This window comes from Trachurus trachurus (assembly GCF_905171665.1).
Source record: "Trachurus trachurus genome assembly, chromosome: 9".
Taxonomy (NCBI): Eukaryota; Metazoa; Chordata; class Actinopteri; order Carangiformes; family Carangidae; genus Trachurus; species Trachurus trachurus.
The window spans coordinates 21,720,257-21,741,628 of record NC_139895.1 but is presented as its reverse complement, the minus strand read 5'-3'; the positions used below and the strand labels follow the sequence as shown (position 1 = coordinate 21,741,628).

Here is a 21,372-nt window from a genome sequence, read left to right as displayed (position 1 = left end):
GCCAGCCTGCTGATTGAGATTAAACCATATTAAATCGGACACACTATAATATGCAATAAGGTCTTGGATGTCATCTCGGGGGTCTGGGTGTCACTGTTAAGTGTCTTTAAGAAAAGCACACGCCAACCGGGTAAGAACATGACGCCTGAAAAATCCACCTGTGATTCCAACGATTCCTATTTTAGGATGTTATTGGAGGCAGTGTATGATAACATGGGGACAGCTTTCAGAGGGAAGAGGGAGAGGGAAAGCATTTCAGCAGCTTTAACGAGCATGCCTGTGTGACAGCAACAGGGACATGGCATACAAAATATGCCGCACTTCTTCTTCAGGCAAAAGAAGGAGGGCAAAGTTAGTCTAAACAATTTTAATGGTGAGCTATGACAGCACATGGTTATCACAATCCTTGAAAGATGGGATTTATTCAACATGACGACGCAGTGAATGGTTAGAAATGTGAACTGGAATAAACCCATCGTCAGTTAGTTACCTAGCAACATGGCAGCACGGTAATGACAAATTGATGGCTTGCAATGCTCATCACATACCTGGACCTGATGCACGCAGGCGATGCACCTCTGGCTCCTTCACCACACTCCAGCACTCAGCAAATCAAAGTTCATCAGCCCCCTTTTTCTCCCTGCGCTTCCAGTCGGAGGGTCTGGACTTCCACCGGCGACACGGGTTTTCCCTTCAGCACCGAGCAGCCGCCGACTTGACGAGGTCTGGAGACAATGCCATAATTGAGGTGAACGCATCGAAAGTCAGCCACTGATTTCCTTTTCCACGCCGTTTGTATTGGCCCCTCAGCAGAGGAAGGGGTGTGGGTACGACATGCAAAGATGACACGTAGAGAAACATCATCAGCCCGGGTTTTTTTTTGTTTGTTTGTTTTGTTTTGGGTTTGTTTGTTGTTATTTTCTTACATAATATCAGCCGCCGTTTCTGACCGTGTTTACAAAATCTGGATACATCATTGCGCCGGAGAATCGCACGCTGGATTTCCTCAATCGGCAGGGGCAAGGCCAACGTAGCGATGGTAACGTTAAAATGTCCTTGAATATCCAAGCTGCCCTCGCAGGAGTTGGCGGCTCGGCTCGTCCTGCTGTGGCACAAAAGGGGAATCGAACCGGGCAGCGGGCTCAATCCAGTGGCTGTCGCCTGCGTCCGCACAACCGGGAAGAGTGAGGAACAAGCAGCCAGGGAGCACCCGCCATGGCAAGTTGTCACTCCTCAAGCAAGTCTGAACCGCTGCAAGACTTCACAGTCCTTTCAGACACGACACAGCGCTGTCAAGCTGGCTAGTGTGGTAAAACACTTCCGGTAGGAGTTTCGAAATAAAAGGTCTGACCTGCTGCGCGTCTGGGATGTTTTGAGTTGCAAAATGTGCAACATGACCAAAGCACGGCTTTCCAACTGAGCGTATAACTTCGCTATTATCTTCTCCAAACGATAATGTCAGGTTTTATGTCGAAAAATAAACCCGTTCCTCATTCTTACACTCAAAGCCCTTCGAGGCTATGAAACTGAGAATACGGTGGCCAAAAAAAAAATACTACACGGCAGCATTAACACTGACAGGATTGGTCACATTACTTCCGGTTTTTGTCTTTCCTTTCTGTCGACTTCACGAATCTGACTCGCACAAACAATCATCTGAGCAGTTTCGATAGTGGTAGGCTACGCCTCCTGCTGGCAATGTAGTATATTTCCTTAGACACCATTATTATGTTATAGGAGGAAGAGTTGCAAATGTAAATGTTGTAGCAGTCAGCGCCTGTAATCCTTGTCATATTGTCTGGCATGCAAATAAAGTCAAACATAGGTGCCTGATTCTAGGTAGGCTACCTCTGCTTTGATATTGTAGTACATTTACTGCCATTGTGTATCTTATTTAACTCTTAATTTACTCAACCAACCCTGAAGCCTATCTAAGAATGTAACAGCTGACAGAATAAAGATAGTATTTTCACTGACTACCTTGGCCTAATGTGGCCTAATGTCCCACATCACAACAAATGGTTCAAATCTGAACAAATCACAAAGCTTTCAATCACCAAAGACTCCCACCCACCCACAAATCTACTTTGATCTAGTGCTTTACATAATAAAGGACATGCCAGAACATTTCCATAACATGCACTTCAACTGGTAACAGCAAAGTCTGGTAGAGATTTTACTCAGTCTTTACTTTATTTTTATGATTTTGTCATATTTTGTCAACTCCTGATGGATACTTCTGTGGGGAGAGGAGCTTCTTTCATTGAAAACAGAGCGAGTCTGGAGGATGCCACCCTCGGCTACTCCAGCTGAGATGAAGAGGTGTTTTGCGGTTGCCATGCTGGTGCAAAGGTGAAGGCTTGGAAGTGGAGATGTCAACTCTCTGCTCAAAACATTGTAGAGTTCTATGTTTAAAGTTTAAACCATTTACAAGAAAAAATGTGCAGGTCTAATTCTGAATATAGCTGGTTGTAGCCTACATAATGGAAAGGCAAGTCTTTTGCGAGGTCAACATAAGAATGACAACGTCAAGGTTGAAATGTACCAAAGTGAGCGCCAGTATTAATGTTCGCACTAAAGATAAAGTTCAAGTAATTAGAAATCCACCTTGCCCACGTGCAATATCAGAGAGATGTCATCACAGGTCAACAGAGAGATTGTCTTTTCTGTGTGGCCTAGATTTCTGATTTACTATTTATAGTCTGTCAAGGGACAGAAGAGGAAACATTACATCACACTCAATTATTTATAGCCATATGTTATATTAGCCTTTTTTGTAATTAGATGTATTCATAGGCTTAAATGGGCACCAGCAGTTTCATGAAATGAATTGTGCCTTCTTAGGAATAGCTATTCTTTCACATGTGTTTGGGACTGCTTGCCTGCAACTGATGAACATTATAAATATGAAACTGCATCTAATCCAACAGTCATGTGTTGTGACAATTTAAACGATGCAAAATGCAGAATAAGTTGAGGAGAATGTTACAAATAAATAAATAAAATAGCAAACCTGCTGTGCTGTCAAGGGAAGTGGTCATTATTTATTATTTCATTCCATCATGGTCTCCCATGGCTAATATTGAAATTGCTCTTCCAGTAGACATGAATTGATAATTTCATGGATAACAGAGGCTGTGGGTTCCTTGGGTTTACAGCAGGTATAACTGATTTGAAAAATGACACATTTGCTGGCAGAAAAAGTATCAAGTCCCAAGAAACTTCTTGAACCACTTCTGCAGGCACAGCACCTTGTCTCTGTCTCTCCTTGGTATGTCCAAAGGGTCACAGAAGGAAACTGAGTAATAAAATTATTTTTGACTCCTACCGATTGAGTTGCTTTGGTTTCAAGGCCTGGCTGACTGGATAGATAACTACAGCTAAATCATCTTTAATGTTATTAGTAAAAATAAAAAATAAAAAACCTTTCCTAATATGACAAGCCAAATGTCTGCTTTGAAAAAATACTGATCAATTGATATTAACATGAATGAATGCATGTAGTGAGGTGATCAGTAGTGATAGGATTTTATTTGACTATCAAAATATGCTACCCCTGAAATAGGCCTATTGAATAAAAATATTAAAATGGTATATCTATATATGCTGCCATTCATCCTACAGTGGCAGTGACGTGATCAGTAGTCTTACATGAATGCATGGCGGGAGCATTTGATAGGATGTTATTGGACTATCAAAATGCTACCCCTGAAATAAATTTCATTACACATTCAAGTAGCATTTGATAGGTTTGATAGGTTAGCTAAACACACCTGAGACACCTTGTACTACACAGTTAGCCTACCTCAAGTGTGCACAGTCCAGGCTTTTTTCCCTCCACATCATCCTCTTCTGACGACCAGACATAATCAATTCAAATTATCTCTAAAAAATATAGTCAACTTTGTGGTTGCAGTTTGTTGCAGTTAATGTTGATGTCAGGCTTTGATGGGCGGTAAATGACACACCTGTGAAGCGGAGTGATACACGTCGTTAAAAGTCCCAGTGCTGTAGTCTAATCATCACCGTTCATGCTTCTCGTCCTATCCATCACATTACTTGGTCGGACCTAACTGTTGTCGCCGAAACAAACTGTCACGGTTCTCAGAGTATGAACTTTTAAAGAAACAAAAAGGTAAAAAGTCCTACCTGTTTTATGCATCTTGGTGTACTTTCCTACCTGCTCGGGGTGTTGTTCAACGACCTGGCGCACGGCGGCAGCAGAGCGTCAACACAGACCGACTACAGTATTTTGCCCACGAAGAAAAACGCAGCTGATTGCTGATTGGACGATACGTCACGAGAGCGCAGAGGAAGACATGGCAGGATGACAACAAGAGCACACGTCCATGACCGAGGGTTACAGAAACATGAAATGCACTTAATTCGTCTTTGAGTGGGGCAGCTGGTGTTTCTGTTATGGGGCATACAGCGCGATGCAATGCTCTCAGTCACTTTGCATGTTGACTCGCCGAGCTGACGAGTTTCGCTTTACATTTCACTGTGATTTGAAGAAATGTCACGACTTTTCCCGTTCATCGGATCTATCTACAGTGTGTCCTGTCGGGTCGTGTTGAGGGTTTCTCCCAGTGTCTCTCGACCGCTTCCGAGTGGACTGACATGTGTTTCTGCAGCCGGCAAAAAGAGCCAGGTGGACCTTCCTGCGCTGGACGAGGACGAACTGGAGGAGCAGTTTGTGAGAGGGTCTGGACCAGGGGGACAGGCCACAAATAAAACCAGCAACTGCGTGGTGCTCAAGCACATCCCCACTGGGATTGTTGTCAAGGTAAACCCCCTTTTAATTTAGTGGGTGTTTGTCGTCAATGGTATTCATATGTAGATCTTAAAGGGATAGTTCAACATTTTGGCAAATTGGCCCATTGCCATAATCCCTATAGTCATAGCAGTAGGTTCGTTACCTTTAATTGTCGGTGCAAGCTGTTTTTTATAACGGCAGAGCCGCAAGCTGCTCAGAGCTACGCTACGGAGGCTAATGGGATTTCTCGGTTTCCCTCATCAAACTCATCAAACACACAATCCAACAACTCCAAAACGCTGTCGTGGACAAGTTGTGACCTGCACATTCATCACAATATAACAGAACGCTACCAGACAGAGTTGTTTTAGAGGTAAATTCATGCAAAACTGCTAATGCACGTTCTCGTCAGGGGCAGTTTTTTAGCAAGCAGTTTCTGCAATTACCTCTGAAACAACTCTGTCTGGTAATGTTCCGTTATTATCTCATAGCGTGGTGAATGTGCAGGTCACAACTTGTCCACCAGAGCGTTTTGGAGTTGTTGGATTGTGTATTTGATGAGTTTGATGAGGGAAACCAAGAAATCCCATTAGCCTCCGTAGCGTAGCTCTGAGCAACTCGCAGCTCTGCTCCACCATTCTAAAAACAGCTTGCACCGACAAATAAAGGTAACGAACCTACTGCTATAACTATAGGGATTATGGCAATGGGCCAATTTGCCAAAATGTTGAACTATCCCTTTAAGGACCCAAATCAAAGCTATCTAGGGAAGTAAGTCAAGAATTACTTTATTAATCTCCAAAAGTCAATTCTTTTGCAATCAGCACCTGACAACACAAATAAACATCAAGATCCATGTAATTCATTTCTTAAACGTTTTGTGTCACACTTAAGTCCATAAAGTGCTCAGAAGAAATTGAGATGATGCCCACTGCATCATCTTGCATTGAGATGAAAATGGATTTATTAACAATGTTGTTTTCATTTTTTTGAAACCATTTTCCTTCCAGTGCCATCAAACCAGATCTGTGGACATAAATCGAAAACGTGCCCGGGACATTATGAGAGAGAAACTTGATGTCGCATATAAAGGAGAACTGAGTGAAATAGTTTTGAAGAAGAAGGAGTCTGTCCTGAAGAAACAAGAAAAGAAGAAGAAGGCACATGAGAATCTGGAGAGAAAAAGACTGTTTAAAGAAGCACAGACTGCAGACTCCAAACCTGAGAATGACACTGTGTAAAATGTTGGTGTGGCATATGGAAACACAGAGGGTTGTCTTATAAGACACACACGTGTTACTACTGGATACTTGATATTAAACATGTAGATAAAACAATTTAACATACAACTGTAGCACTGACGTTTTTACTGGTTAATTTAGCAAAATAACATTTTGTCCATTTTATCTCAAGATGTCATCAAAAGCTCATGAACCTAATAGACTTGACATGTTTTGCTTCAGTCTCAACCAAGATATTGTCAATTGTTCCTAATTGATGCCAACTCCAGTCCCAAGACTCTCTGGATGGAAAAATAATAATAATAGATTCACCTTAAAATTAGAAATCAGACCTGACATGAACCCTTGTTTGCTCAGAGAAAGGCATAACTACATCTTCCTTTGGGTTTATCTATCTAAACCTCTGTTTAGGAAATGGAATATTTTAAATTGTATGAACTGAATCATGCTTCAGAGTCTCCCTCCACTCAGAATGTGTTTGTGTTGTTCACTGTGCTGTGTCAATCATTGGAAGACTGCTCACAAATTCATCTGCTGAGAGTGGAAGGTTTTTTTACTTTTATTTTTTTAAGTCAGACAGTTTATTGTACAGAGGTGGACAAAAAGCAAACACTTTGAGACACAAAATTTACATAATTCTTGGATGGTGTTTTATTTTACAATCATTTTTTAATTCAGGTTTTCCCACTGAGATAACATTCACTTACTGCAACCTTCAGCATCACAGCAGGAGTTCACTGGTGTTTGTTTGTAGGTCGATGCACTTCAGCAGACGTGAACTCGCCTCTTTGCCGACTGCGGCTGTGCGTCAGTTGGAGTCGCGGCCAATCAGAGAACTACTTTCAAGCGCGCGCCCCGCCTGCGTGGTCGAAACAGCCAATCAGAGGAGGAGTGTGTTTTTTAAATCCACCACGCTCCCCCCTCCTCTCTTCGCAGTGTGCTGCTCAAATGTTTGTCGTTATTGGGACACCCAAGTAAACACGGCGACATTTAACTTACTCCTCGCCCTCTGTGGATTTTATTCTGGTGACTGTGATGGCAAAAGGTAAACGTGTTAACGCCCTGTCGTTACATTGTGTGCGCGTTATATAGACAGCTGTAGTTAATGTGTAGCTAATTGCGATATGCGAGCTAGCGCGAGGACTAACATTGTTTAAATAAACATGGCTGATATTTACAAATAAAACGCAAATGGTTGCTTTGTGCAATGTTGGGTGAATTAGACAGCATTGTTTATATGCTACTTATTTATTTTCATGTTTATAAAGGGAAGAAAACTGTGCCGAAAACCGACAAGACGTCTGAGGACGCTGCTGAACATAAAGTCACCTCACGGAAAGACACAAAGGAAAACAAGCCAGAAACTAACAAGGTAAGTTTAATTGTTTGGGTTTTATGCTTTGCTTGTTCGCATATTGGAATAGAAAACCAAGACGCCAATTTCACACTCATGGCACTGTGCAACATAGACATATGCTTTGCAAGGGTCCTGTCCTGTCTGTGCAGCCCTGGCAGCGTAGCAACGGATGTAGTCTCCATCCATAAACCAAGCAGACAGCAGGAAGCTGCGTGGTGTTTGTATTCAGAGCTACGCACTTTTGAGTCTTGCAACAAAGACATACCCTCAGGTTGTGCAGCACCCTTATAACTTTTACCAATGGTTAGATTTAGGCACAGAAACAAAGTGTATCCATATACACACCGCTGCCATCTGTTTGGCCCTAGACCTGAAATTGTTTGAGATATGAACACATTTCAACTAGCAGTCTGTTCACTGTTATTAACAGCCTATCTGCCTCCACATTCCAGCATCTTGAACTTACTTCATCTCATTAGTGTTGCTCTGGGGATTGCTGTACATTAGTTTTAGGTTGGTGTTGTTTTGCTTTTTTTGCAGGATTGTGTAGGGAAAGTACATTCACTTTTCCAGAGTCTACGGAGTCCCAGCAAACCCAGATCTCCTCTGAGTGACAGTTCAAGCATGCTGATCCAGGAAGGAAATGAATTCGATGCAGCTAATCCTGACACGTCGATGCCAAAAAAAGGTGATTATTTTGAATACATGTTATCTCACTGCCATTTTGCTGCCCATCCCTGGGTTACTTTGCGGTCAGCAGATCCACATGTCTACAGACAAATTTCCGGTGCAGTGAATGGTAGCAGTGTTTGCTGAAGTACTATCTTATGACACAACCTTGCTGTGTTTTTGAAGAAACGCCATTCTCTTGATTAAGGCTAAATGGTTAGGGTCTCTGTCAATTTAATTCATTGCGTCTTCCTCATTTTAGACGTGCCCAATGAAGTAAATTCTGAGCGTTGTGAGTCCAAAGAGCAGAACCCTGAAATGCCTTGTCACAGTCATGAGACCGGAGAGCAACTCAATGACCAGCTTAATCAAAAGGAGTCCACCACAAACACAAATGCCAGGTCTGCAGCAGATGGCAAAGTCCCAGCATCCAAATCTCGTAATAGAACTGGCAACAAAGTCAGAGCAAAAAAGTGAGTGCCAACATGTCTATAATATTAAAAGTTGCTCATTCATAATCATTACATTATTGTAATTTCTGTGATAACATCTGTGTTCTCAGGATGGAAAAAAAAGCTCCCCAAAACAGAAAGGTCACAGATTATTATCCAATCAGACGGAGCAACAGAAAAACCAAGGAAGAGTTAAAGGTTTGTATGAAATCAGGACTGTTGTACATTTAAGTTAGGTTCTAATATCCTAATATTTGTTTTCTTAAATGGTTGTTTGTTTTTTCCCATCCGTGTGAAAGCATGTCCATAAAAACTGTGAACTCCACTGTGACATAAAGCTTAACTTTGATAATTACTCAAATTGTGAACAGATTGAGGAGCACAATCACATCGATGACCTGATAAAGAAGGGCATGGAGGAAGGACTGCAGGTACATTTTTAATGCTGTTTCTAAGTCCAGTGCATACTTACTTAAAGGGACAACGAGGAGTTTTGGAAAAGCGAAGCGTTTCCACACTACATTTGAGCCTCCGCGCGCACCGTAAAATTATTTCGACCGGCGCAAGACGGACTCATGTTTTCATTCATCAAGAATTAAAGTCAGAGGTTCAAAGAGGTTCACATACCGTCGTAGTTCCGACCATAAACGGCGATTCAGCTGCGTTATTCTCATGACTCGTTGCGAAACCGAAAGTAAAAAACGCTGGTCGGCTCGACCAGCATCTCCGCCACCACTAATAATAACAAAATAACGATAGAGACAGAACGATATATTTATCGAAAATGGGCCCATTAACAAGTGTGGGTAGCGGAGATTCATCCACATTAATGTGAGACTTTTTTATAACCGAATAGAAACTCCTCGTTGTCCCTTTAATGTTTTCTGTATCAGTGACATTGAGGATTTCTTCTTTCTGGCAAATGTAACATTCAGTGTGTTTAAGAAGTTTTTCAGTCTTTTAGACTAATACTTTATTACTGTTGAATGTATTTGGATTACTTTTGAATGTAGGTCAAACACATAGAAGGAAAAGGAAGAGGGGTATTTGCTGTCAGTGGCTTCATGAAGGGAGAATTTGTTGTGGAGTACCATGGAGACCTACTGGAACTAGCTGAGGCTAAAATGAGAGAAGCCCAGTATGCTCAGGATCCCCAAACGGGCTGTTACATGTACTACTTCCAATATCTGTCAAAAACATACTGGTAAGTTCAGAAGTCACCACTTTGAACACATTTTGTGTAGTTTCTTTGTTCAGCTTATCAGCTGTCTGGGAGTTATCAATTATTACTGCAAACCTGTCATACAGTATGTCGTAGTGACAGTCTCATTTGTTCGTGTATTACAGTGTTGATGCAACAAAGGAAACAAGTCGTCTTGGAAGACTGATTAACCACAGTAAAACTGGAAACTGCCAAACTAAGCTTCATCCCATTGATGGTACGCCACACCTGATCTTGGTGGCATCCAGAGACATCAAAGCAGATGAAGAGCTGCTCTATGACTACGGTGATCGGAGTAAAGACTCGATTTCGGCTCACCCTTGGCTCAAATACTGAAACTTCAACCCACAAGTGTTTGTTTTTGTAGATGAATTGGTGCTCTCTGTTCTCTTGCTCACCCTTTTTGTGAAAAAAAGATACTGATGAACAGTCCTCCATATGCTTTTTTTTATGAAGTGTAAAACATTTTTGTTCTTTAATGGAGGCTAAGACTTTAACTCATGAAATGTATTTTGCAACAATTGTTTTTAGAGTGGTTTTATATATTTCTTACCCAAATGTAGCAGAGACTTGAGCTTGAAGCATCTCTCTCCTGGATAGTCGTATTTCACATTGTCCATGGAGTTTCCTTTTGTAATGAATATAATTCTGACTATCCAATTTGCAATTGTAAATTATTACCTTGTGCTGTAAATTGAAGAATAGAATAAAATGAAATTGAAATCTCATTGCACTCCATCTGTAGCATAATTAATGTTCAAGAGGATCCAGGGGTTTTGTGGTGTAACCATCTGAGCTACTGGGGCACTAAACTGTTATTTTCATTGTGAAACACAGTTTGTCAAGATAATACTTTATGGCAATATAGTGGCACAAACCACAAAATAGAGGTAAAAAACATTCAAACCAAATGTTTTTCTTTACGGACATTTCTCTGAAATCTGCAGCTTCAAAGACAAACAATGTTTTATAGAGAGTTTTAAAGGACATTAAGACTCAAATATTTTAAATGTGGATATCCATGCCAAAAACACACACGTATGGTTAGGGTACAACTCTTCTGTGGTGCTTCCATGTAGTCTCTGAGCCTCTCTTGGTTGGCTGACTGTTTTCTGAGTGATGCATGGTCATGCCAACCACTGGTACTGTAGGTCAAAGCCATTGCTAAATGCAGTGGTGAGTCAGTTTTTAAAGGGATAGTTCAACATTTTGGCAAATTGGCCCATTGCTATAGTCATAGCAGCAGGTTCGTTACCTTTAATTGTAGGTGTAAGCTATTTTTAGTACAGCGGAGCGCAGCAGCAGGCTGCTCAGAGCTACGCTATGGAGGCTAAGGGAATTTCTTGGTTTCCCTCATCAAACTCATCAAATACAAAATCCCAAAACTCCACAGCGCTTTTGTAGACAAGTTGTGAGCTGCACAACCACCACGCTATGAGATAATGACGGAACGATACGAAACGGAGCCGTTTTCGAGGTAAATTCATACAAAACCGCTGATGCGCGTTGCGTTCAGGGACAGTTTTTCAGCAAGCAGTCTCCGTATTTACCCTGTATTTACCTCGAAAACGGCTCCGTTTCGTATCGTTCCGTCATTATCTCATAGCGTGGTGGTTGTGCAGGTCACAACTTGTCTACAAAAGCGCTGTGGAGTTTTGGGATGTTGAATTTGATGAGTTTAATGAGGGAAACCAAGAAATTCCATTAGCCTCCATAGCGTAGCTCTGAGCAGCCAGCTGCTGCGCTCCGCCGTACTGAAAATAGCTTACACCTACAATTAAAGGTAATGAACCTACTGCTATGACTATAGCGATTATGGCAATGGGCCAATTTGCCAAAATGTTGAACTATCCCTTTAAGTGAGTCAAACAAATCTGGGTGGACCATGCTGGGGGATTGGCTGAGGGTGGTAACTAAGTACTGACAACAAATAGTGTGGGCTTGAGACATTTTCCACAGATTGACCATTTGATACTTTTGAGTATTTGTACAAAACCAAAACATGTAAATCTTTGTGAGGTCAAGTGATGCTGTGTAGTTAATGGTGTGTGAGATTATTCAACTACACTGAGATGAGATGAGAAGCAGAACCTGTCACAGAAATGTAATCTAAGGTTTACATATTAAACCTTAGATTACTGGTAAAACAAACAAAATATGCTGGTCAATATGTGATGATATTGAGCTATTTTAATTTTTGGGGGGGGTGTCATTTATTTGACAGCTCAGAGTGACAGAAAGTGTGTTTTAGATTACACAAAGCCACCAGAAGACTTAATGTCAAGCCTATAGGTAACTACATTGTGGGTGAATACATTCAACAAAATTTCCAACAGTAGCTACATAATACTTTCCAGTTTCATTTGATATCATCAACATTTCATACTGTGTTTCCATTACAACTCTTACTATAAACCATCTTAGGTTAAAAATTACCAGTACAAAATACTGTGCTTGTTAGATTGACAAATACACAATGTAAAAAAAAATCAATATAAAAAAGTGGTTAACTGAGAGAGAAAAAATGTGCCGACAAATCCTGTTTGTCTTCTACATGGTCAGTTCTTCAGTTTTTCTTATTTTCGCCTGAATGAAAACCTACAAAAAATAAAATAAAAACTTAGTCAGAGTGAGTTGCTTAGCATGGAGAGGGGTAAACATGGAACATTAGAGTAAAACTGCCCAGTGTGAGAAACCAAGGTTGTGTCACGGCAGCCTGTAATCACTGACAGCAGTTTGGCAAACGCACTGCCAGTTTTCAACTTCTCTCTCTCTTTTCTCTCATTCAGCGCTCACACAAACATCCTCAGCGTAGGCATGAATTTATTTGGTCACAAGTATATCATTATGAGACAGGAGACAGGCTGTGAGAACAGTCCTCCTCCTCCTCCTCGCTTACTTCAGCATCATGCGGTTGCTGCTGTAGATTTTCTCAAAACCTAGTCATCCTAGACAGCTAAATATGGTGCCTGTCTAGAAATAAATATCTTAATTACTCAGATTTCTTCTTTGTTGTCTGAACATTCACATTGTCCATTATTCAAAGAAAGAAATTCAGCCTGTTACTCACAGTTTGCTTATGGTTGTCTTCTCCTCTTTGACATCACTTATCGTGGCTGGACTGGGCTCCTTAGCTGTTGGTGTCTCAAGATCCACCTCCACCATGGCTGGTTCACCCTGTGGCAGAATCCCACTGCAGAAGAAATTAATTAGTTATGGTTACTGAGAATATTTTGTGTTTCTACAAGGGACTGTAAATCAAAAAGATGCTGTAAAACAAAACCCACATTGTCAACTGGCGGTCAATGTGATGTACAAGTGACGATTTTTTATCAAATCTAGAATTTGTTATCAGAAAAATTAAAGTATAAATAAAATGGGACACTGGTTTGGCATTTATACCAGCAGAGCAGATCCTTTCTTCTGCCAATGCTTACAAAATTTGCCAAATTGTGGGGCTGATATTGTTGTGGTTAATTTGTCAAATTATAATTAGAATAGGAATATGGTAAGAGGAAAGAACAACAGAAAAACAACTACAGCTTATTACTACAAGTTAGAAATGTCTGTAGTAGTTGTAGAAACACTGTGTGACTTAGTAAAAAAAAAGGTAGCAGAGTAGGGTAGCATAATTATTAACAAAATAGAGTGAAATATAACTGGTGTATAGGTGCGCTGGATAATGTTAATACTGTCACTGTCCACTGTATTGATTATCTCAGCAACACCTATATATCAGTCTTCGATATTGTGTGTTAGTTTAAAAAACAAGCTGGACCATTCAGATGAATATTACTGGAGTTTCCAGAGTAACATGGCCTACACAACCTCATGTGGTGCCACAACAGCCCTACAATAAATCCTGCTGTATGATCAGAAGTAATAGTTTTGCATTGTAGCAAGGTATTGTTAATGCTCTCATTGCTTCATGTGTTTTGAATCAGGCTCAGCTGTTCACCTCTTGTAGAGCTGCAGCTCCTCCTGGGCCACCATGAGCTGAGCCTTCAGCTGGTTCCTCTCCTGCAGAACCTCCTTCAGCTCCTGCATGGTGAACCGCGGTCTGTTGGGGTCCGTCAGGTCCACCACCAGCTGGTTTGGCCCTGCTGTTTGCTTTTGACAGCAGACAAGGAAAAATAATCTCAGACATCCTCTCTTCTCTGACAAGTATAAATTGAGCGGAACGAGACGGATGACATGACCCTGCTGTAACACTCACCGTGCCCTGCCCGGAGGAGCTCTCCTTCAGGATCCTGTCTAGTTCACTCTTCAAGTTGTCCCGCTCCATTTTCAGCTCCTCCAGAGACAAGTTGTACTTATTGACCAGGGTCTCGAACATTTCTAAAACACGCACTATCCTGAACTGCAAATCCGACACTTCTTCTCCCGTGTTGCTAATTTTGAGCAAATCTCGTCCGATCACGTACGAGATGTCATAAACGTCCTCGACCGTCAGTTCGAACGCCTCCTTCTCGAACGCCAGAGCGGGCGACGACTCTTCGCCAAACTCCATGGCGAGGTTCCCAAACACACCGAAACAAAGTTAACTTTATCCACCAGCGACTTCTCACTCGCTTTGTTTCTTCTACTTTTTTTCACAGGCAGAAGGTAACCAACTTTCAGTCAGAGGAGCGACACTTCCCCCATCACTCAGCCCGCCAATGGCGTAGCGCGTCGGGCAGCGGAGGAGGGCAAAGTATCCTAGCGACAGGTGAGTAGCACAAAGATCGTCTCTGGCTCAAGAGAGGTCTCTCTCTCTCCGCTGTCCCGGACCTTGTCTGTCACAGCGCAGTGAGCGAGTGAGACGGACATGTGAGTCACATATCTCAGTTTTTTCCCCCCGCTTGTCTCTCTATCACTATCAGCATCAGGTGAGAAAGCACGTGATTGTGACTATTCTCTCAGTTTTCTGCCCTGTCATTGCATAGCCTATTTATGAAAGCGAACTATTTATATTTTTGATAATGTATAGCATTTCATAAAAAAAAACACACACACAATTTGATGGACATAAACACCAGCTATATCATCTAGCATACATGTCTTGACACATGACACAAATTAAAAAAGAAAATCTTTGCTTTATTGAGAACATTTTACAAATGCAACTTGACACATATTGAAATATTATCATTTATCATATTGAATATTAAAGCATGTTTTGTTTTGTTTTTTAACAGTATGCAGTATTGTTGGAATATATGAGCCCTGGTGTATCACCAGTATGATTGTAGTGTGTATAGTGTAAACAACATGGTGTGTTGCCAGGCAGTAGTGCTCTAAGTAACATGCTCTGTTTAACAATTCAGAGGTTGACTCTGCCGGCATTAAGCACATGATGTCATTCAGTCTTTAAGAGGAAAACAGAGGTCAATGGTCATCTACCTCTTTCACTGAACCTTGAAACCCAACTCAAACACCCTTATTTAATATCATATGTATATATACCGTCAGAGACCCATAGCTATTGACCTTTTATGAATCTTATGGCAGTTGGAACTATTTCTAACACAAGATTATATCATCCTAAGGCCACTAAGGATGCTTAAAGTGCCCGTGAAAACTAATTTCATACTGTGCAGAATACTCCATATGACAGGTCTTATGTACAAATACATTATGTATTGGAGTAATAACATTTCTGCACTAGGACCAAACACTATAGTGAAAACATTTGACGCTAAGTTTTTTGACAATACAGCAGCCAGTGCAGCATTGCAAATGAAAAATTGCACCATTACATATCAAGTGAAGCAATGACAGATGGTAAATGAAGAAACAAAACCCTGAGAGGTCATAAGCAAGTCCAGTTTGGCCAGTTGCCTCAAAAGTCCAACATGGTCAGCTAGAATACTAGCAATGTGAAGATGATGCCACTAAAAACAACCGCAGTTCATTCATCACAGTTTCAACTGCGTAGTTTAAAATAATCGAGTAATACAGCCTCTAAACTTGCACTTAACAGTTCTTGTAAATTAAGACCGGTGTTGGTAAGATATGAGGAAATAAAATAAGAGCAATTGTCCAGGGAGAATTTAAACATAAGGTCATACAAAGGAAACAAGTCTTCTGATTGGCAACAATGTGGGATCGTCTGCAATCAAACCAGCTGCAACCATCGGCATTATGGCCGTGAAGATCCTGTCCAGAGAGAAAAAATGGGAAAGGGGTAGTGGGGTCACAGCAGGGCAGATACAGAAGAGAAATTCAGAGTTAGAGCGTATACACAAAAAGCATCAGAGGCAACACATAAACACTCCTATAAAATTAGATAAGTATGTTCACTAATGGTGTTTATAAAATACAGTGGTGACAGATTATACTGAGAAGAAATTAAACTAGGGCGTAAACTTCTGTCCCTCTTTGACAAGTGCAGGACAAACCCTGGTGTATCAAGAAAAGCCTGTCATGTCAGATGTGTTACTCACAAGCGTCTAATTCCTGATTCAGGTTGATCAGCTGAACTGGAGCACAGTGGAGGAGAAGAAGTATAAAAAAGGGAGCTGATGTCATCCTCAGTCTCATCACTGGGGGATATGGAAGAGGTGAGCGTTAACTTTTGCGTCAGTGTTTTGTAAAATTAAGACAAAAATCTAAAAGCAGACCTTTTGTAATATGCCAGCTCTTCCTGCAGCACGAACACCTGGGCCTTGAGTTCATTCTTCTCTTGCAGCACGTCTCGTAGTTCCTGCAGAGTGAAGCAAGGTTTGTCCGAGTCCTGCTCCAGGCTGTCTGTCTCCTCCTCTGCATCAGTCGGTGCCCTCTGCAGTTAAAACACACACTGAGTATTTCTCTTTGCACCACATGGTCAAAGAATTAGGTGGCTCAGACGCTCAGGTGACGTCAGCTGTAAGTGACAGAGTGTGAGAGTCTGTGAGGGTCCAGATGCTGTAAATATGAATGGAACAGCACTTACACACTCTCACGACACGTTACCTTGACAACAAAATGTTGTTGACTCCGGTCTTGGGCCGATAATTTACCGTACTTTCAACGTGCACAAGGTGTGTGAGGTGGACGGACTCAAAACTAAATGTTCCTGGATCAGATCTGATCAAATCATCATCAATAATCCCAAACTGCACGTTAATACTGACAGTAAACTTCTTCTTTTTTTTTCTTTCTTTCTTTTTTTTGGTTGTTGCTCTTGTCCATTAACAATAAAGAGAGCGGCGGAGCTCTCTCTGACTACGTGTGGTAATTTACTTTTTTTTTTTTTTAACACTTGCGTTCCGACGGCATCTCATGTGTTTGACTTCACAACGCTATGAACTGTGGGTAATTCCCCTACCCAAAGTCAGCATCGGTGCTGACTTACAGTAAGGGGGCAGTAAGGGCTCATTCACTGACTCACTGACTTGATGATCTGACAACGGAACAGCCCTCACACATTCACGGACTTCCCGTGAACGCGCCTCTAAGTCAGTGAGTCCGTGAGGGGTCGGATTGGAATTGGGCCAGAGTGGCTTTAAGGATAGTGCACACCAGCAGAGGCGTAATACTTTGTGTCCAATAGAAATAGTCTTATAGTGGGCCTTAGCTGTAAGACAACATGTTACCAGTAACAAAGCCGTCGTGTCCTCATCTTCATCATCCTCCACCTCATTATTTTCTCTGTTGGATGACTTTGGGAGAAGAGAGGGACTCTTGTCGCGGTCAAAGCAGTTTGCCAGAAAAGCAGGGTCACCTCCACACTCCACCCACACTGAGTCCGTTTTGCAGGAGTTACATGGCGCTGCCTCTGAGGACTAGATTTTATGTGACACAACACAGATGCACAGTTTTAACATAATTACAATCATGGCTCATCAACAGCCCGTTTAGCATTTTTTTTGTTTCCTTACGATGATCTGTGGTGATGCCGGCGGTGACATCCCTGATCGTGGAAGGGAGCAGTCTATTATCTCTGTGATCTCTCTCTCAAATTCCAACTCCTGGAGCTCTCTCCTCAGCCTCGTGACCTCCAGCTGCAAAGCCCCTATCTCCTGCTGCCGAGCCTGGACCACAGCCTCCAGCTCGGCCTTCTGCTGGATCAGCGCCTTTCCCTGGGCTTCCATCACTCCTGTCCTGTGACGAAGGTCCTGGTTGATCCTTATTAGCCGATGCTGCTGCATCTGGAGCTATGGTTTTATGAATTTTTAGTTTTATGACTTCTGGTCAAGGACAGAATATTGTTAACAGAAATTGTTAAAAATGCACTTGTAAAACTCACCGCTTCAACATCCTCGTTTCTTAGTGTTAGCTCATGGTCTTTAGCACGGATTTCATCCCTCTGTTTATCCACCAAGTCTTCCAGCTTCTTCATTATTTCTTTTTCTTTTTCCGACATGCCTGCTGGTGTCATAGAAAAACAACAAAACAAAAAAAACGAGGAAATGCTTACACAAGTAACATCACTGCAGTCTAATAAGAGGATGTGCACTCCCACTCCCATCAACAGATAAAAATCCACATCAATTTTTTTTTTTTTAACACAGACTCATTTTGCAAATCATTTGAAACATAATAATAGTGTAGCTTAAACGAAAATGTTCACTGTGATGGATTACACATTTCAAGTCTCTGAAAACTGAGCTGCACACTATACACATTATAGATAAAGTTTTTATATTTATGCTCTGTAAAACATACACAATTTAAAGTTAACCACAAAAACTTCAGTTAACACAAAAGTCTCTTTAAGTCTTACAGTATCCCCCTTAATGGTATTGATGCCTGTTACACCATGAATGCATTTCATAGAAAAATACTGTGCCAGTGAGCAGAGTAATGCAGCAGCCTTTCGTTTACATGTACGTGTTTATAAGCAGCCTGCTGCTGTGGCCCATGCAGGTCTCACACAGGAGCTATATTTTGGTCTGCTTCAAAAATAGTCTCTTCTAAAAGCCCCTGACTGCCTCTCTTCACAGCCTGCTCTTTCATGTCACCACACAAGCATGCAGCATAAACTGTACAATCTCACGTGACTGCACAGAGTAAATATGTGTAACTTGCAGCAGATGGTTGATCTGCGCAAAACAAATCTGTGTTACGCATACACACGTGACACACATATCAGCTCTGCACCGCAGACTTAACTCATTTAGTGTCCAGTCATTACAAGAACATGTAACACAATGTGCATGGCAGGACTTCAAAGGGAAGCAGACTTCAAAGCATGCTTTTGTTATTATAACTAATGTACTTTATGCATGACATATTTCTATTCATGTAGCCCTAATATTTCCACAGGATATTATTTTTGTTCACTGACAGCAGCTGTTTAAATGCCTGAATGACCTCCGGATGAATAAATAAAGTTAAAATTGACACAGCTCTACTATGACCTTTTAATTATCACAATCTAGTATAATCACTGTATATAGATTTTACACAGACTCGGATTCTGACAATTCAACTCAAGGTATTTACTAATAACAAGTACCAATCCCGTACCAGTGCTCTATCGTTATCCAGGGATGCTGGGGCAGTTAAACTGAGTCAGTAGCCTTTTGTGATTGAATGTATATAATAGATAGGATTTGCTACGCCCGATGCCCAACCTGATTAACAACAGTTGTTTAGATTATATAATAAAGTTGAATAAATTGATGTTATAATAAATGTATAAGACATTATTGTTTTCTCATCCCATCAGTCATATTAAAACCTCCAAAACTCTGTCTGCAGACAACCCACCCTCCTGTTTCTGCAGGTCCTCCTCTGTGACGGGGGAGTCCTTGAGAGAGAGGCTCAATAACAGCCTCTTGTTCTCTGCCTGAAGCTGAGTGATTTGAGAAAGCAGGTCCTGGGCTTCTCCTCTCCACACATCCTCCACAAGCTCCAGTTCCTGAGCACAGGAGATAATGAAAAAATCTGTTGATTTAGAAGAAAAACACCAGCAGTCAACTGTTGGTGGACACGGATCAATACAGCTCAGCTGCATCCATGAGGGCACGAGAAAGTCAACAAAACTTCATTTCAAATCTTATTGTCTCTGAAATCAAACTGAAAATATGCCAGATTGAACCTACAGAGTAATGTCATTATATAGCTATAATTAACTTTTTTAGGTATTTGAGTCCACTACAGTAAATGAGTAGCTAATTAAGTATTGTGAAGTGTAAGTAAGATGTACCACAAATGAATGAGGTGTTCTTTGGTTATTATAGGCTAATGTCATAGTTTATTACATAGAGAGAGCTATTTTAAAATGTCAACAACAAAAAAAAGATTGTAAACGTCATTTCGTTACCTGAACTCTGACAATTTAAACATAAAGGTCACAACACAGACAGACAGGTGAAACAGGTACGCAACATGCACAGACAGGTAGCGAACACACACACACACACACACACACACACACACACACACACACACACACACACACCTTCTGATGTTTCCTCTCCTGCTCGTGTCTGTCGCTCCGCTCCTGCCTCAGCCTCTCCAGCTCCTTCCGCAGCTCCTCGGCCTCCTGTCCGGCTCCTCCGCGGGTCACCAGAGCCTCCAGCTGCTCCAGGACCCGCACCACTTTGGGCACGACCCCGACTAAAGTTTCGCACCCAAACTTGTCGATAATCCGCTCAAAGTCGTGTCCCAGCACCGCCGCTACGTCGTACACGTCCATGACCGTCAGCTCCGCCGCGGGCTTGTTGAGCGCTGACATACCGCAGCAGGTTTCCATGTCTGTCCTCTGCTCTGTTTACTCCTCCGACACTCAACATAATATCTCTCTGTCCTCCTCTGACACTGCGAGCACCAGCACACCCTTAGTCGCCGGAGAAAAACGAGTTTACATAAACTATATGTGTGTGTCAACCTGAGCCTCCTCAGGTTTGTTGACAGTTTCAACTTCGCCGAAGTCTGGTGAGGCAGCAGTCTGGTGCTGCGTTCACTGGCACAGCAAAACCTCGTACATGTCACTGACATCTGCAATAAATACTAAAATAACCTATGTTCAAGTCAATACACACTTTATTGATGATACTTCCTCTTTCAGAATTCTACCGTAATCATAAATGGTCCTTTTGCACTTTAATGAATGCCATGTTATCGCGGAGTTTGAATATATTTAGATATTAACTACAGCTCCTGAAGGCAGCAACCCTCCTTCCAGGCTGACCTACTGCGCATGTCGTGATATTATTAGTGCGTTACCTTTTAAGCCCATCATTAAGCTTTTAAAATATCCCAACACCAGTGAACGTGAGGCACGAGCAGCCTATATTAAATTCAGTTATTTCCAAAAAATATTTATTAAGTTAAAAACGATGCATTTGCATAAAAGTGATTTCATTTCTCATTAGAAATATTTTTGCTACCAATAAAACCTCTCTTTATTATCTGTGTAGTGATTTACACCCATTTTAATCTGTAAAATAATTTATTGCAGGTAATCCTACAGACTGGACAAAATAATCACACTTCATTAAAAAAAAAACCTTCATAAGCAACGTCAAATCAAACATTTATTGTTCATTTGTTGTACATTTATACTTCTTACAAGGAGAAACCACCATTATCTTTACTAAAATATATTAAGAGATCTGAGTGTATAAAGACATTTCATACAGAGGAAAAGGACAGAACATAAAAAGATGCATTTAAGACCCTGTAAGAAAAGCTCCCAGAGGCAAAGTGGACATGAACACCTTCATATTGTACATTTACTAACCCTAAATCGTCATCTTCTGCCT

At 41.4% G+C, this 21,372-nt stretch overlaps 4 protein-coding genes across 8 annotated transcripts in view; 1 reads left to right on the top strand and 3 right to left on the bottom strand.

Moving 5' to 3' along the window:
- Positions 1-1,411, bottom strand: part of LOC310991429 (membrane-associated phosphatidylinositol transfer protein 2-like) — a 44,345-nt gene extending 42,934 nt beyond the window's left edge. For all 4 annotated transcript variants that reach the window (XM_083979128.1, XM_083979130.1, XM_083979129.1 and 1 more), the window contains exon 1: positions 549-1,411. The gene's annotated coding sequence lies outside the window, so the exon portion shown is untranslated. The remainder of the gene's footprint in view (positions 1-548) is intronic.
- A 5,415-nt stretch (positions 1,412-6,826) lies between these two features.
- Positions 6,827-10,327, top strand: kmt5ab (lysine methyltransferase 5Ab). Its single transcript, XM_083978885.1, has 8 exons — positions 6,827-7,042; positions 7,266-7,369; positions 7,895-8,042; positions 8,286-8,496; positions 8,586-8,673; positions 8,847-8,906; positions 9,489-9,679; positions 9,823-10,327. Exons 1-8 carry the CDS (start codon positions 7,033-7,035, stop codon positions 10,031-10,033), a joined length of 1,023 nt encoding a protein of 340 aa, XP_083835011.1. The 5' UTR covers positions 6,827-7,032; the 3' UTR covers positions 10,034-10,327.
- A 1,576-nt stretch (positions 10,328-11,903) lies between these two features.
- Positions 11,904-14,336, bottom strand: rilpl2 (Rab interacting lysosomal protein-like 2). Its single transcript, XM_083978533.1, has 4 exons — positions 13,914-14,336; positions 13,656-13,807; positions 12,768-12,890; positions 11,904-12,295 (listed from the first exon to the last, which is right to left on the bottom strand). Exons 1-4 carry the CDS (start codon positions 14,205-14,207, stop codon positions 12,274-12,276), a joined length of 591 nt encoding a protein of 196 aa, XP_083834659.1. The 5' UTR covers positions 14,208-14,336; the 3' UTR covers positions 11,904-12,273.
- A 448-nt stretch (positions 14,337-14,784) lies between these two features.
- On the bottom strand, positions 14,785-20,539 carry LOC310991088 (RILP-like protein 1). Of its 2 annotated transcripts, none has more exons than XM_083978660.1 (8): positions 20,067-20,539; positions 19,373-19,523; positions 17,907-18,028; positions 17,539-17,814; positions 17,254-17,442; positions 16,300-16,457; positions 16,123-16,221; positions 14,785-15,835 (listed from the first exon to the last, which is right to left on the bottom strand). In XM_083978660.1, exons 1-8 carry the CDS (start codon positions 20,358-20,360, stop codon positions 15,742-15,744), a joined length of 1,383 nt encoding a protein of 460 aa, XP_083834786.1. In that variant the 5' UTR covers positions 20,361-20,539; the 3' UTR covers positions 14,785-15,741. The 2 variants fall into 2 exon arrangements, with proteins under 2 accessions (XP_083834786.1, XP_083834787.1); XM_083978661.1 differs by having other exon boundaries at positions 17,907-18,025.
- Positions 20,540-21,372: the final 833 nt, after the last annotated feature.